Genomic DNA, 16,754 nt, shown 5'->3' on the forward strand with positions numbered 1-16,754 from the left:
GGTATAGTGGGCTGAAAGTGCAGTCTCTCAGGTTTAATTTGAGGGTATTTAAATCCAAATTGGAGGAAGGGTTTAGGAATTACAGCTCTTGAGAGTAGCCCCCCACCCCCACCCCCCTGTTCAAGAGACCATAAGTAATTGGACAATTGAATCAAAAGCTGTTTCATGGGCAGGTGTAGGCTAGTCCTTCATTATTTCTTCATCAATTAAGCAGGTAAAAGGTCTGGGGTTTATTCTAAGTGTGGTATTTGCACTTGGAATCTGTTGCTGTGAACCTACATCATGCGTTCAAAGGAGCTCTCCATGCAAGTTAAACAGGCCATCATTAGGCTTCAAAAACAAAACAAATCCATCAGAGAGATAGTAGGAACATTAGGAGTGATCAGATCAACAGTTTGGTACATTCTGAGAAAAAATGAAGGCAGTGGTGAGCTCAGCAACATAAAAAGGTCTGGCCGTCCACGAAAGACAACAGTAGTAGATGATCGCAGGATCCTCTCCATGGTAAAGCGAAACCCATTCACAACATCCAGCCAAGTAAAGGACACTCTCCAGGAGGTAGGCGTGTCATTGTCAAACTCTACAGTCAAGAGAAGACTTCACAAGAGCAAATAGAGAGGTTTCACCATAAGGCACATTTTTTGACAAATTAGACTTTGCCAAAAAACATCTAAAAAAGCCTGACCAGTTCTGGAAAAGCATTCATTGGATGGATGGATCTAAGATCAACCTTTACCAGAATGACGGGAAGAGAAAAGTATGGAGAAGGCTTGGAACAGCTCATGATCCAAAGCACACAACATCATCTGTAAAACATAGTGGAGGCAGTGTAATGGCATGGGCATGCATGACTTCCAGTGGCACTGGGTCACTGATGTTTATTGATGATGTGACAGAAGACAAAAGCAGCCGAATGAATTCTGAAGTGTGAAGGAATATACTGTCTGCCCAGATTAAGCCAAATGCAGCAAAGTTGATTGGACGGCATTTCACAGTACTGTACGGATGGACAATGATCCAAAACACACTGTGAAAGCAACCAGTAGTTTTTAAGGAAAAGAAATTGAATATTCTGCAATGGCCAAGTCAATCACCTGATCTCAGCCCGATTGAACATGCATTTCACTTGCTGAAGGTAAAACTAAAGGCAGAAAGACCCTCAAACAAACATCAACTGAAGACAGCTGCAGTTAAGGCCTGGCAAAGCATCAGAAAGGAGGAAACCCAGTCTCTGGTGATGTCCATGGACTCCAGACTTCAGGCACTCATTGCTGGCAAAGGATTTTCAACAAAATGTTAAAAATGAACATTTTATTTATGATTATATTCATTTGTCCAATTACATTTGAGCACCTGAAAATGGGGGGACTGTGCATAAAAATGGTTGCAGTTCCTAAACCTTTTACTTGATATATATATTTTTTTTTTCATTTTTATTTTATTCTGGTGGCATACTTAGCCAAAAGTATGAAAATTGTGCCTGTGTCAAAATATATATGGACCTTACTGTATATTTCTGTTTCTCTCTCTTACTTTTTAATGCTTTTTCTACTGCTCGCTCAGGATCTGTGATGCTAAATGGACAGCCCGAGGCTTTGCCAGTGTTCACAGCTGATTTGGTTGTGCGGAAACCATCTTCAAGCTTCCTCATAATCCACGTGTTTGGAGCTCAGCTGTTTTGGTACACTGAAGGCCCTCTGATCCTCATCACTCTGCAGCCAGGCTTCGCTCATAAGGTACATAATGTCATTATTTCTGCATTCTATTAGAAAAGTTACTTGCCATGTCTTACTTACTTGCCGTGACTTGCCATGTCTTTGCAGCGATGCTGCACCTGAATCATCAATCAGTAACTCTTAATATAAGGATCATGGTCATTTCCTCTTCTGTGTACTCTTGGATAAATATCCAAGCCTGTTTTTAGTTATGTTGTTATGGTTAGTGAGCCCAGAACATTCTTTTGCTACAATAAAGGAGTGAAATGCAAGCAAAACAATACAGTAGGCAGCAGATTTCAGTTCCTGCTTTCATGACCTAATGAACATTTGGCCCTCTTCCAATGAGTTTCTGATACACTAAAGCCATTTGACTTGAGTTTTAGAATGAACACAGTACTTAGTAACAGGTGTCCAAATAAACAAAGCAGTCTGTTCATGAGGACAGTTACATCCTAGAAGGGCTTGGTTATTTTTTTGCCCAAAAAGTGAAAATTGATATATTTGATGTTTCAACACACAACTGAAAGGCAGTGTTGTGCTAGAACAAGAATCTAATACTTGTTTATCCACTAGAGTTATGATCTACTGTATATAAAGTATATAGAAAGTACGACTAGATTATTACTAGTTATGTTCATGCGTCTAATGCTACATAACTGTAACATACTGTTTATGTCAGCTGATATTAGAGAGTTTTCGGGGCTTTTGTTTATTGCAGTAGGTCAAACAGACTGAGGCTCACATACATAGTTCATTTGAGGATTTAATATGGTAAATACGCATGCTGGGATTCAGACCTCAGATGTTACTTTAGACTTTAAACTAAACACTATTCAGTCAGTTGCAAGTGAGTTATGTACACATAAAACTGAGGAGTGTCTCATTTACACATGATTCTAAAGTTGGAGACTTTAGATGATTTTCTTATGTGATTTCAGCTTGAAGCAGCTCCTGGGATTTGATCTCTAGTCCTTACCCCTTGCAAATTAAAAGTGTGATAGATAGCCTAAATTCTACAACACACATACACACACACACGATTTCATGATAGTAATTTAAAATGTCATCTCTATATTATATTGTATGCATGTCCTAGCTGCAAGAAATTTGCTTAATCTGAATTTAATCTAAAGATCATTTATAAAATTCATTTAAGATTATGCAACACACCTTTCCCTTTATAAGTATTATTGGATTATAAACTTAGGTCTCCGACTTGTTGTGTGTACACTACAACAGGTGAGAGGCCTGTGTGGGACTCTGACATGGACTCAACAAGATGACTTCACCACACCAGAGGGGGACATTGAGAACAATGTGGCCTCCTTTGCCACAAAGTTTATTCTTGGATCATGCAATTTGCCATCAGGACTGACCTCAGACCCCTGTAACACCTACACCCAGCACAGAGAGTATGCAGAGAGTGTCTGTGATGTCATCAACGGTCTTGTGTTTCAGGTAAACATAGATTTATGATTCGGTTCTGGAGTCCGGGTCACCAGCTTCTCACTCATTTTGAGAGTTGTATTAGTTGATCTGCACTTGATTTCCACAGACTGAGCATAATTATTGTGGAGCATGGAAATATTAGAACCCGGAATGGATTGTTCACAAATGATAAAGCTTAGATTTACATGCAGGTGGAAAACATATGCCTATATGCACTATGAGCCACTCTTAAGAGAAGTTTGGTAAAACTGGTGGGCCAGGTAAAAACATACACATTATCTGGATCCCAAACATTTAACCAGTCAGAGCTCATCTGTTTAAGACTTTTGCTTGTCTATCATGTTAGCTGTTAATTTAAAGTTTTGCCACCCAAACCAGCTTTGAAAGTTGTGTGTGCATGTGAATCTAAGATGTGGCTTTGGAGAAAATTTTGAAAGACCATTTATTTGTTTCAGTTCTGAGTTATCCAGCTAACGATAGCTAGCCCAAGCCAAAATCGCTGACATTAAGCTTCCCATTTCTCTCTCAGAGCTGTCATGAAGTGGTCGAGCGTGGGCCATACATGCGGCAGTGTCTGAGCGAGGCATGTAGCTGCACCCCGCACATGCAGTGTCAGTGTACTGTCCTTACTGCCTACGCTCAACATTGTGCGCAGGAGGGGGTGCAAGTGAGCTGGAGGAACCACACCTTTTGTCGTAAGAGTTTACACCAGCATCACCTAGCTTTTTTTTTTATTTTTTTTAGCATTTTTGTGTATGAATGTTGAACACAGTCTTCAGATGTCATCAAAATAGTCAATTGTATGTTAGCAGTTTTTTTGGGTTTATTTATCTGATAGATCCAGAATGTGGAATGTGAGTTTGGATTTGAAAAAAAATGTCTTCCAAAAGACTGACTAAATCTTTTAAAAATACAGTGCAAGCTAATGCTGTAATCCTGAAAATGCAAAACAGTACAATACTCCAAATGATAATGTGGAAATGGTATATAAAACAAATATTATAAAATATTATTAAATTAACTACTTGTTTTTTGTTATTACAAAAAAAAAAACTATAAGTATATCTATTTTCTAATTGTGTCTCTATCTCCACACAGCAATGCAGTGTTCTGGGGGTCAGGTGTATCAAGAGTGTGGCCAACCATGTGGAGGTTCATGTACGGACCTGCAGCAAAACTGGAGTTGCCAAATGGACTCAGGTGTTCAGAGCTGTGTACCAGGCTGCCAGTGTCCTGCAGGTCTGGCAGAAGATGACCAGGGCCAGTGTGTGCCAGTCAGCATGTGTCCGTGTGTTCATGCTGGAGTTGTCCATCAGCCCGGAAGCTCTGTGCAGATCAACTGCAATACCTGGTATGGGAAAAATAGAGGATTTCATAATAACAGAATATTTTTACTATCTCTGGTGGAGTCTGATTAGGAAGCAGTTACTCATAGATGTGGAACAAAGCAAACAATCCAAGCTAGGGAAAAATATTCAATATTTTCACACCTGTTTCTTTATTTGTATATAATCCTAAACTTAAATGTATTCAGTGGAGACGAGGTCAGGTCTGTTCTGCTTTGCTTTGGCACACTTCCACACCAACCTTAGTATGCCATGTCTTCATGGAGCTTGCTTTAGGAAACCGAGTATTATTGTGTTGGAATAGGTTTGGGACATTCAGTTCCACTCGATGGAAATTCTTAAACTTTCTGACAATTCGCCTAAAAACACAAACTAACTATTAATCATTTGTGTTCTCCATCCTTTCTGACCAACAAATGAATCATCAGTGACTCATCCTAAGTTCCTCTTTTACTGGCTGCTAAAGACTGACCATGATCCAATATAAAAATTACCTTAAGTATCAGTTTTCTCATATACTTTTATTTATTTTTATTTATTTATATATTTATTGCTAAAACATGTTCTGAAATGAACCAGGACCATAGTGCAACTGGAGCTTTGTACACAGTAAGACTAAGAAAATAAATGCAGAAAATAAAATTTTATGGCCTACCTTTAAACTCAGTGCCTCTTTGCTTGACATGCTAAAATAAAAAAAAGAACTTAGAAAAACTGTAGCAATCCACAAATTAAAATTCAAATGCAAATTCAAATTTATTTGTATGGCACTTTTAACAATTGACATTTTCTCAAAACAGCTTTACAGTACATCAACATAAAACAAAAAATCAACATAAATAATAATATAAATATAATACAAAAATTCAATATTAATATTATATATATTTAAATGTATTTGTATTTATCCCTAATGAGCAAGCCTGAGGTGACTGAGGCGACTGTTGCAAGGAAAAACTCCCTTGCATGGTAAAGGAAGAAACCTTGAGAGGAACCAGACTCAAAAGGGAACCCATCCTCATATGGGTGACACTGGAGGTGTGAAAATATACAGTCTGACTGAGGAGGACTGAGGAAGGAAAATGATGTAGATAAATTGAAGCAACATCCCAATACAGCGACCAGGAAGTTAATGCTTGTTTGCAAATGGGTGTTCCAAATGTACAATGACTCCAAGCATTCCACTAAATTTGTGAAAAAATGGCTTGATGACAACAACCTCAAGGTATATGAGTGGCCATCTCATAGCCTGACATCAATCACATCTGTGGGCAAAACTAAAAAAATGTGTGCAAGCAAGGAGGGCTAATGGTGTACCTGGCTCAGTTACACCAGTTCTGTCTAGAAGAATAAGTCAGTTCTGGTAGCTTATTGTGAGAATCTTGTAAAAGGCTAGACAAGACATTTGACCAAAGTTAATCAATTTAAAGTCATTGCTACCAAATACTAACCACCTTTATGTCAACTGCTGAGGCACTGGCATTGTGATTAAAATAAGCTAAAACTTTCTGATATTATTCTTATATTTCACATTCCTAAAATAAAGTAGTGATCCAACTAACCAAATACATGAAATGTTTTCTACAATTAAATGTCAGGAATTGTGAAAAACTGAGTTTAAATGTATTCCCTAATGTATATGTAAACTGTTCATTCATGGTCTAGCCTTTCATGACTACTCTCACGTCCACACACTACAGGCAGATGTTACACTGCTCCTAAAGTACATTATGTCATATATACGCAGTTGCCTCAGTCTGTCATTATTAATTACGTATTGCATAGTTTTAGTGCACTATCTAAAGATTTGAGCCAAGAACCACAACTCCAGATGTAAAGTGTAGTGGGATGAGTAATTAAGGGGCCCAAAGCTAAGACAAGGGTTCTGGGACACATGTTAAGTCATTAGATTGTTGGAACAGAATGAGATGTTGGGTCTCACCACGTATCACACTAAAGTGGAGAGAAAAAGTGAAAAGTAGGCTTAATGCTTAGTTGGCTTAGTTGTCCTAGTTTCTCTGTAATAAAATGCTGATGATAAGTTTTTATTACCATCTAAAGGTAACGTTTTATCTAATCCTTGATAACAGACACAATGACTCAGCATACACCATATTTCATCACATTTCATTTTTTATGTTCATGAAATATTCCACATTCCCTATGAATGTAGACAAAGCCTTTCATAACCTTCGATTACATATTGAAAAGCATACTAAAGATATGATCGTCAGTGTCTGGTACAAAGTTGTATATTGTGTCAACAGTTTAAGTTGTGAATGAATCCTTGTCCAGTTTGATTGCATTCTTCGCATCTATTGTTTGGCTAATAATTGAAAGATTGTTGTGTAGCGGGTTAAACCTTTACCTGGCTCTGTTATCTATAATCCTTATCATGTTTGGCCTTATGATACTAGAAAATGAATAACATTCCTTAGCAAACTGCTTTTTTAATGAAGTGGATAAAATCACTCACTATTTTTGCTGACTCCTGAGAGTTCCTGAGGTAGGAGAGCTCTGATGAAGTCACTCTATAGCCTGCTACATTTCTCATCGGGATAGGTTGACTTCATTGCAGCTTTTTTATCTTGTTACATGGAACACAATTAGACATGCAAGTGTGTGGGAGTATTTTGGTAGGGACCCACAGTAGGTTACAAATGTGTGTGTGTGTGTGGGCTTGTCAGAAATGTATAACTTACTAGCTACTATTTAAGGTCATAATCCGTTGGATTATACCAGATGAAATGATGCAATTTAATAATCTTTAGTAGATTGTGGCATTTCATACAGTTTTTCTTTCTTCAGCAGACATTTCATTGATATGTCACACACAGATCTAAATGATAGCTATAATAGATGTTTGTAGATGTAATTCAATCCTATATATATTCAAATCTAAATAAAAAAAAATAGCCCATCAAGAGGTTGCAATATAATACAATTAGATAAAGGGCTATATTTATATTCATCCCATGCAGAGTTTACTACATGCCCTATGCTATAGACTTAACAATATTACATAAGTTTCAATATGCTAATCATCCATTAATAGCTACTTCACTTTTGTGTTTTTCTGTATGTAGTGTGTGTGGACATGGTGTGTGGAACTGTACTGAGCATACCTGCCCTAAGGTTAAAGAGTGTCCAGGCTCTCTGGTCTTCTCCCCTCGATCTTGTCTGAAGACCTGCTCTAGTCTGGACAAGGGGTCCTGTGCAGAGCCCATCTATGGCTGCGTCTGTCCTGACGGAACCGTGCTTCTGGTGTGTCTCCTCTTCCATTATGCTTTTCAAATATAGCCACTTAAACAAGGCTATTGTGCAATAAGGCATGATGACATATATAAAATGATCAATAAAGTATTAAGATTTTAAGGTGCACTGACCCATTAGTGCTGTGTTACTGTAGTTGTTTTATGAGCTGAATTTACTATATTTACAATTTTTTTCTATATTAAACGATATAATGAAGTCAAGTCAAGACAAGTCAAGAAGCTTTTATTGTCATGTCATTTCAACCATATATAACCGACACAGTACATAGTGAAATGAGACGAGGTTTCTCCACGACCATTGTGCTACATAAAACAACCTAGAGCTAAGGACTTAAAGTAAGTTGTCCTAGCCACATAAAGTGCATCGTGTGCAGCCGACTGCAAACAGTGTGAGACAAAAGACAATACAAAACACTACAGGACAATATATACAAAATATTGTGCATTCTCTATTGTACAGTATAGAGGAATTTTGAACAAAGATGGTTTTTGTAAACATATATACACTTGGGTAATAGCAGCAGTTGGACGATGTATTGAAATGTGGTGTGCAAAACAGTAATTGAGTGAATGTGCAACATAGCGTGTGCAGAAACAGCAGGTAAACAGTTTAATGTGTGTTGCTGTAGACATGGATGTATACAGTAGGTAATGAGTGTTTGGGTGTGTTTTTGAGTTTGGTAGTTGAGTGTAAGTTTGGGACAGTTTCCATTTTATTTCAATTTCCAGCATCTGAGCAGTTAAGGGTTAAAGGCCTTGCTTAGGGGCCCAGCAGTAGCAGCCTAGTGGACCTGGGATTCAAACTTACAACCTTCTGATTGGTGATCCAATCACTTAACCACTAGGTTACCACATTCCCAACAGTTCCTGTCTGTATATTTTGTTGGGAAACAGATATGCATTTGTTTTTATTTGATGGGAATTTTCTGCCTAAAACAAGCACATAGTGTACAAAGCATCATTTGCACAAAGTTGAAAGTGACACAACACATTAAAGTATTGATAGCATTTAACAGTGTTGTATTTGAGAAATCTAATCTGACTTTACTGCTATGGAAGTGCTGACTTGATAATGATTCACACAGCAATAAAAGATTTTCACAGTCATCATGGGAATTAAGAGTATTGTGATAAATTCAAAACTTTCTAATCCATGCTGCTATGATGATGACGATGTTGATGATGATGATGATGATGATGATAATGTGGCAATAGTATTTTTACTCTTGTGTTCATACCAAACCAAGTGGTCATTTTTCCCCAAAAACATCTGGAGAAAACTGTGGAGAAAAAACACAGTTGGTAGCATTGTTTTTAATTTCATCTATATCTACATCTTCTTGGGTGTTTTTTTTTCTCTATAGGGTGATCGGTGTGTGTCTCCAGATGAATGTCCATGTCACCACAATGGCAGACTCTTCTTCACAAATGATACCATTACTAAAGACTGCAACACATGGTAAGCATTCTGACCTTTATCTAATGATGGCTTAAGTGATTTCATTTTAAACATGTTCCCAGCGAACTTGGGTGATGACACATGCGATTGTATTTTCAGTTATATGATTAAAAAAGACACTATTGTTCATAAAATGATCATGCCCAAAATGACATACATTTCACATCTGCAGGATATAACACCAGATCTGAAGATGCATTTCAAAATGTCCCGAAACTGCACTGTGATTTCAAAATTTAAAAATGTTTCTGATCATCTTGTAACTAATATGTAGTTATGTGAAAAATAATTGTTCATGTGAGAAATTCACAGGTGAAAAAATAAAAGTAAATGTCCCGCATGAAAAATTAGCATAGCATGTGGAAATAAACGAATCGTTTGAAAATACACACACACACACACACACACACACAAGATATGAAAAGTGCTTTTCAACACCAAACACATAAATGCATATGCATCGGGAAAATTGTGCAAGACCTGCCTGTTTCTTTCAGTCAAGTATGTATAAGTAGAGTTCCAACATTTTCTTGTGCTCGTCTTTTACCTACAGTGTATGTAAGCAGCGTCGATGGCACTGCACCCAGTCGTTATGCGCTGGAACATGTGTGGCTACAGGTGACCCGCATTATGTGACCTTTGATGGTCGCTGTTTCTCCTTCCTGGGAGACTGTGAGTACATGCTGGTGCAGGAGAAAGAAGGTCTGTTCAGCGTGACTGCGGAGAACGTACCCTGTGGCAGTACTGGGGTCACCTGCACCAAATCTGTCACACTGAGCATCGGCAATACCGCCATTCACCTGCTCAGGGGTCAGTCTCTCAAATGCACCATAACATTCTCACTACAGAGTATTAAGATTTTGAATAGAGGTATAGTTTGATTTGCTAAGTTTCAGTCACACTTATTCCATTTGATAGACTCATTCGTATCATTTGACTAAGCATAAAACTTTTTTGTCCTTCTCACCCAGTGGTGGTTTTTTTCATAGTTTTGGCAACTACTGTTATCTATTTTATGCTATTTTAATTGACTAAATCACAATTCTAGTGGGTCAGAATTTTCCATGTTCTGTGTCTTGTGTCACCTTATTTGAGAATAAAACAGCACAAACACTTGAATAGACATTGTGAATGAAATAATCAGTTAACACAATCAATAGAAAAATACTTTGTCATATATACATTACAGCACGGAAAGGATTTCCTTTGTATAATACTTTGTATCATTAATTAATTTATAATTATAATTAAGGGCCCCATGCAAGGGCCCAACAGTGGCAGCTTGATCAACTATCAAGAACCCAGAGCATTAACCATTTGAGCCAGCACTGCCCCTGCGGTCCTTCCATCACCGCTCCTACCTCCCCTGCTGCCCCATTACATCCCAGTCACTGCCCCAATACCATAACTAACAAAGTCTAATTAAGTACAAGTCTCATCAGATTTATTTCCATCACTGAGATGTGACAAGAAAAGAAAGATTTGAACCCCACTTTTAATAATGTGCTTTTTATTTATTAACCCAACCACACTGACCCAACAGGCAATACACACCAATGCCTTTCAATAATAGCATGCAGAGTAATGCCTTACAATACATTACATGAATAACCATGCACTAATAACTAAAGTAATTATGTTCTTGCATATGAACTTAATGATGAGTTATGTCATGTACTGATCAGATGCTAATCAAGAACTAACATTTATTTATTTATATATAGGAAATGCTTATTATTATATTATAGGAAATGATTTTTAATATATGACAGTTCTTATGTCTGATTTGTGTTCACTTTCTTCAGGAAAGGCTGTGACAGTAAATGGCATGCCTGTGACTCTTCCTAAGTCTTACTCAGGCAGTGGCATAATGCTGGAGAACATTGGTTTGTTTGTGTCTCTCTCGTCTCGTCTTGGCATCACGCTTCTTTGGGATGGAGGTATGTTCTTAAAATTACTGACAATTTATGTATAAAGCTGAAATACATATAATATTTGTAATAATATCAACAATAAACTGGTACTGATACTATATCCTACTGACCTTAAACTATGGTGTCTCATCTTGAACGCAGTGTTTAATAATCTTAAAGATTACTTACTTACTGTACACATTTTCTTGTATTTATAAATGTCGTTCTGTGGAAAGGTATGCGTGTGTATGTGCGGTTGGAACCCCACTTGCAAGGACGAGTAGGGGGTTTGTGCGGAAACTTTGATGGAGACTCAGAGAATGACTTCACCACAAGGCAGGGTATCGTGGAGTCCACACCAGAGCTGTTTGGAAACTCCTGGAAGGTTAGTCCATCCTGCCCTGACGTCTCTGAGCAAGACCTGCGTGACCCCTGCAACGTAAGTGAACTGGACTTGCACAATTTCTACTATTTCAGCTCCATTATAAACAGTAACCCTGTAAAGAATATCTATCATCGTTCTAGATCAATCCTCACAGAGTGAGCTGGGCAAAGAAGAAATGTGCAGTGATTAACCAAGAGTTGTTTGCGTCATGTCATGCTGAAGTGCCGCACCAGCAGTACTACGATTGGTGTGTCTTTGACGCCTGTGGGTAAGGAATGAAAGAATTTTGTTTAATAGTGCTTCATAAATAAACAGTTTGGTGATAAAGTGAAAAAATCTCATTCTCACAACTTTTTCCTCGGCCTAAATGTAGTTTTTGATTTAGTTTTGCACCAGAACCACAGGGTTAAAATGTCACCTATACATTTATTGCTACTTTCTTAAAATTACATTTATTTCTAGTGATGTAATGCTGGGTATTTGAGGCCTGTTTTGGTTTCTTATGTTGTTGCCAATGAAACCTCATTTAGAGATTCCTCTGAGAAAGGATATATACAGTACAATGGCATAATACATTATCATAATTGGTTTTGACACACACACACACACAAAAAAGACTGTGCTGAGACTTTGTCAGTTGGGGAAATAAAGCTAGTATAGATGTATTTATTTTTTTTAAATAAATAAGTACACTTATTTATTCATTTAAGAATGTAACCACCACCTAAACTTCTACACGTGCATTCGATCTGAAAGCCCCGTTCATTTTCCATTTAAAACTACTGTCACTGTTACTTCCTTATACTTTATTCATGCAGACATTGTATATGTATTTTTTAAACACATCACTGAACTTACAGGGCTTGAAAAATATAATTATTTAAAAGTATGTTTCTGGATTATAGCATACAAAAAATATACACTTCAAGAATTCCTTTATTTACATAGATATTATTATTGACCTTGACTGCAACAAATTTTACACAAGCTTGCTACACATGCTACACCCAACACACTTTGTCACTGATAAAGTGATAAAGTGGTTACTAAAAATGAACAAATGAGGAAACGAAGTAACAAACGAATAAACGTTTAAAAGAACGACTGAATGCATGAATGAAAAGATTGACTAAGAATATTTTGAACAGATTCATTGTGTCAAATTAATTTTAGCTAATGGGCCACATTACACTACAATATCACTTGGTCACTTTTCCCAGTGATCAATGAAAGGTCTCTATTACTTAAAATAAAAAGAAAACTATCATTAAAGCATAAGAAGTTTTGATATTTGTTTGCTGTATTCTCAATCTTGTGGTTCTGCAGCTCAGACTGTCTGTGTATATGATGTAGTTGTGATTCAGGAGGAGACTGTGAGTGTCTTTGCACAGCCATTGCTGCCTACGCTGAAGAGTGCAACCGTAGAGGTGTCTACATTCGCTGGAGATCTCAAGAGCTTTGCCGTAAGTACAGTATTAGTGCACCGCTATCCCTACTCCAACAAGACAAAAATACAAATGTAAAGCTTTTAATATAAATACCATTACAGCGTTTAGGCTTAATCCGATCTTTTATTATCTATACCAGATCAAAATTATTGAATATATCTCTCTTCCTCTCTCTCTCTCGCTAGCCATGCAGTGTGAGGATGGTTTGGTTTATGAAGCCTGTGGTTCTGCTTGCTCTGATGTCTGTCCTGGCAGCTTTTCTCGTGCTGATTCTCATTGCAGTTCCATATCCTGTGTGGAGGGCTGCTTTTGCCCCCAGGGCACTGTCCGCCACGGTCAGTACATTATTACTATTTCTTTAAAATAAAAATCAATTAGAATGTTCTAGAATTAACAACATAACCACATGTTGCCTATTGTGCTGGTGCTGTGGATTGTACAGCAATGTGAAAGATTAACACAAACTGAAAGGACTTAAATAATTATTATATATGTAACCTAAAGCAGGGTTGACATGACAACAAAAATCCTTAAACTGAAGCCACAAGAAACCTTGTCAACAGGGCTGTGAGACAGTTGTGCCTATACCTTTGCTCAACCTAATACATGAAAAATATAATATACTGTATGTTCATGTTGGCTTTGTGTCTGAAATCTGTTTGTAACAACACCTCTTTATTTATTAAATTTGTCTAACTGTATGCTTCCCACTGCAGGCGACAGTTGTATTCCTCCATCCGAGTGCCCCTGTGTATGGGAAGGCTCACTGTTTCCTCTTGGAGCTGCTGTTACTCAACACTGCCAAACCTGGTCAGACTGAAAACATTATAATGATTCTAAGAGATTCTGAGGCCTTTGCGTTAACACATTATTGTGTGGTTATGATTTTAGGTTTTGAACAATAATACTCATCCAGGACATGTCATCATTCAGAAATGATATGCTTGTGTTTTCAGCTCCTGTTCTAACAGCACCTGGCACTGCACTGGCGCTGCATGTCCTCCCACTGCTCCCTGCCTGGATTCAGAGTTCCAGTGTAGCAGTGGCTCTCATCGATGTATTCCCTCTCTCTGGCTCTGTGATAACGAGGACGACTGTGGAGACGGATCAGATGAGCTTTGTCCCACAACCTGTCCTCCTGAGCAGTTTCGCTGTTCTGGAGGAGCCTGTTTACCCCTGGAGCTGCGCTGTAATGGCCATCCTGATTGCACCGATCGGTCCGATGAGGAGTTCTGTGCCCCAGTTACAGAAATCCCAGGATGTGTGCCTGGGGAGTTCCGGTGTGCTAACGGACGCTGTCTATCTGCTGCTAAAGTGTGTGATGGAAGACTGGACTGTGGGTTTGCTGATGACTCAGATGAGCGAGGTAACTAAGGAAGTGTTAGGGTTATTTTTTAAACTATTTGCAATAATTCTTCTTGAAGCTTCTGTACTTGTTCTCATTCTGACTCTCTAAATCTATTGTTAAAAGTGCTATACAAATAAAATTCTCAAAACTGAAGTAAATTGTTCTTCATTAACTACTAAATACTTGCATGAGCTTGTATATGTTTTCACTGTTGTCTCATAAACCTGTTGTCTCCCTAACTGCACTTACCTATCTACCTATCAGACTGTGGAGTGGTTTGCGCTGAACAAGAGTTCCGCTGTACAGCTGGACGCTGCATTCTCTATCTCCATCGTTGTGACGGTCATGACGACTGTGGAGACTTTAGCGATGAGCGTGGGTGTGTTTGTAATCCTGGAGAGTTTCAGTGCCCTGGTGATCAGTGTGTGCCTGCAGAGAGAGTGTGTGATGGCCATAAGGACTGTCCATCTGGAATTGATGAAGTTATCTGTCCTGTTAAAGGTATTTTACCCCTGTAGCTTCCACATAGATGCTTTAATACCTGATTATTGATATAGGCCTTAGTATTATTTGTTGGACAGTACTAGTATAAATATATATGGGCATCAGGCAGTACCTGATATACAGCATACATCCATATGGAAATAATTTCTTATTATTTTTACAGTACTTTATGTATATATATATATATATATATATATATATATATATATATATATATATATATAAATATATAGATAATGTTCTTCAGTTTTCTACAGAATATTACAATCAGTATCACATAGCAGCGGAGATGGGGGACTCCAGTTATATGACTTGACTCGAGTCAGACTTAAGTCGCAAATTTGAGACTTGAGACTTGCTTGACAAATATTAAAAAAAGACTCGACTTGAATTTGACTTGACATTTATGACTTGAGACTTACTTGTGACTGCATAGCAGATAACAGTAGTTCATGGATAATGCTGAGTGTTCAAGCTCCTGTATTTCAGACTGTAGTTACTGTGAGTTTACTTTTGTGTTGCAGACTGTAATCAGTATGAGTTTGGGTGTGCGAATGGTCAGTGCGTGCCACTGGCTTGGCGCTGTGATGGTGAAACAGACTGTCTGGATGGAAGTGATGAACAGCAGTGTGCCCGTGCTTGTGGACCTGACCAGGTGTCTTGTCAGAGTGGAGACCAGTGTGTCCAGCACGTGCATCTGTGTGATGGGACACCACATTGCAGGGATGCCTCTGACGAAAGTGTGGACAATTGTGGTGAGATACTTATTCACATGCAATAATAACACTAAGCAACATATATTTTTGTTCCTGGGTATTAAGATCTATTTTCTGATTGCTTATGCCTCCAAAATGTAGAAAAATAGCCATTTATATCATATCATAGTTTGTTTTTTTTAGACATTAGTATTTTGAAATTGTCAGATTTTTACTGAGAAAACAACGAATGTGTGGTGTTTTGTTTACACAAAGTAGAAGGAAAATGGACGAATGAATAAAATAAACAAAGCATCACAATTTGAACACTCTGGTATTATCCATCATGCACTTGTTAGTTATTACCTATGTTTGTGTGTCTGTCTATGGGTGGTTGGTATGTGTTTGTTTGCATGCATGTTTGTATGTGTGTTTTTGTGAGTGTGTTGGGGTGTATGTGTGTGTCTGTCTGTGGGTGGTTGTGTATGTGTTTTTGTCAGTCTGTGGGGGTGTATGTACGTTTCTGTGAGTGGCTGTGTATGTGTTTGTGATTCTGAGGGTGTGTATGTGTGAGTCTGTGGGTGTGTATGTGTTGGAGGGTCTTTAATTCAGTTTTCTTTCACATTTTTTTCCAGGGTCCACACGAATCCCACCCTGTCCTGGCAGCTTCTCATGTGATAACAGAACCTGTGTAAACACATCATACGTGTGTAATGGTTTTCCTGACTGTCCTAGAGGAGAGGATGAACTGCTGTGTGGTGAGTGTCTTAACGTTTCTCCGAAGTACATACAAGTGCGTGACACAATAATGGATAACAATGCAACAATAAACAAACATATACATTTTGCCACAGTTATTTTTATTCATTTTCATGTGTCCACTCCATTCTTATTTCACTATCAACAGAAAAGCCCAGTATTTCTCCACTGCCCCCTGGTGGCAGGAACAAGACTCACACCTGTCCGGAGTTCATTTGCTTGGATGGATCCTGTGTCCCTTTCAAATCAGTAAGACAGGAAACACAGATTTAGACAGTTCACTAAATGAAGATTATCTTTATCTCAGTGTTATCTCAGATTGTAGCAAAGTGAGATAAACAAAATATCACAGATTAAATTTGGGATATTTGTAAGAGATATCTCAGCATTTGCAGTATCAATTTCTAGTAAGAATTCTTAGATTATTTACCAAAAGTGTTAAAGAGTCAGTATAA

General features: G+C 38.0%; 1 protein-coding gene across 1 annotated transcript in view; it reads left to right on the plus strand.

Moving 5' to 3' along the window:
* Positions 1-16,754, plus strand: part of sspo (SCO-spondin) — an 86,913-nt gene that overhangs the window by 11,793 nt on the left and 58,366 nt on the right. The window contains exons 14-31 of the mRNA XM_060869667.1: positions 1,564-1,736; positions 2,958-3,176; positions 3,697-3,862; positions 4,266-4,518; positions 7,600-7,777; positions 9,153-9,247; positions 9,801-10,057; positions 11,053-11,187; positions 11,397-11,599; positions 11,686-11,813; positions 12,899-13,008; positions 13,179-13,328; positions 13,710-13,803; positions 13,950-14,359; positions 14,606-14,842; positions 15,370-15,600; positions 16,176-16,298; positions 16,448-16,548. Coding sequence (XP_060725650.1) covers positions 1,564-1,736; positions 2,958-3,176; positions 3,697-3,862; positions 4,266-4,518; positions 7,600-7,777; positions 9,153-9,247; positions 9,801-10,057; positions 11,053-11,187; positions 11,397-11,599; positions 11,686-11,813; positions 12,899-13,008; positions 13,179-13,328; positions 13,710-13,803; positions 13,950-14,359; positions 14,606-14,842; positions 15,370-15,600; positions 16,176-16,298; positions 16,448-16,548 — 3,263 coding nt within the window. The remainder of the gene's footprint in view (positions 1-1,563; positions 1,737-2,957; positions 3,177-3,696; positions 3,863-4,265; positions 4,519-7,599; positions 7,778-9,152; positions 9,248-9,800; positions 10,058-11,052; positions 11,188-11,396; positions 11,600-11,685; positions 11,814-12,898; positions 13,009-13,178; positions 13,329-13,709; positions 13,804-13,949; positions 14,360-14,605; positions 14,843-15,369; positions 15,601-16,175; positions 16,299-16,447; positions 16,549-16,754) is intronic.

This window comes from Tachysurus vachellii, chromosome 5, assembly GCF_030014155.1.
Source record: "Tachysurus vachellii isolate PV-2020 chromosome 5, HZAU_Pvac_v1, whole genome shotgun sequence".
Taxonomy (NCBI): Eukaryota; Metazoa; Chordata; class Actinopteri; order Siluriformes; family Bagridae; genus Tachysurus; species Tachysurus vachellii.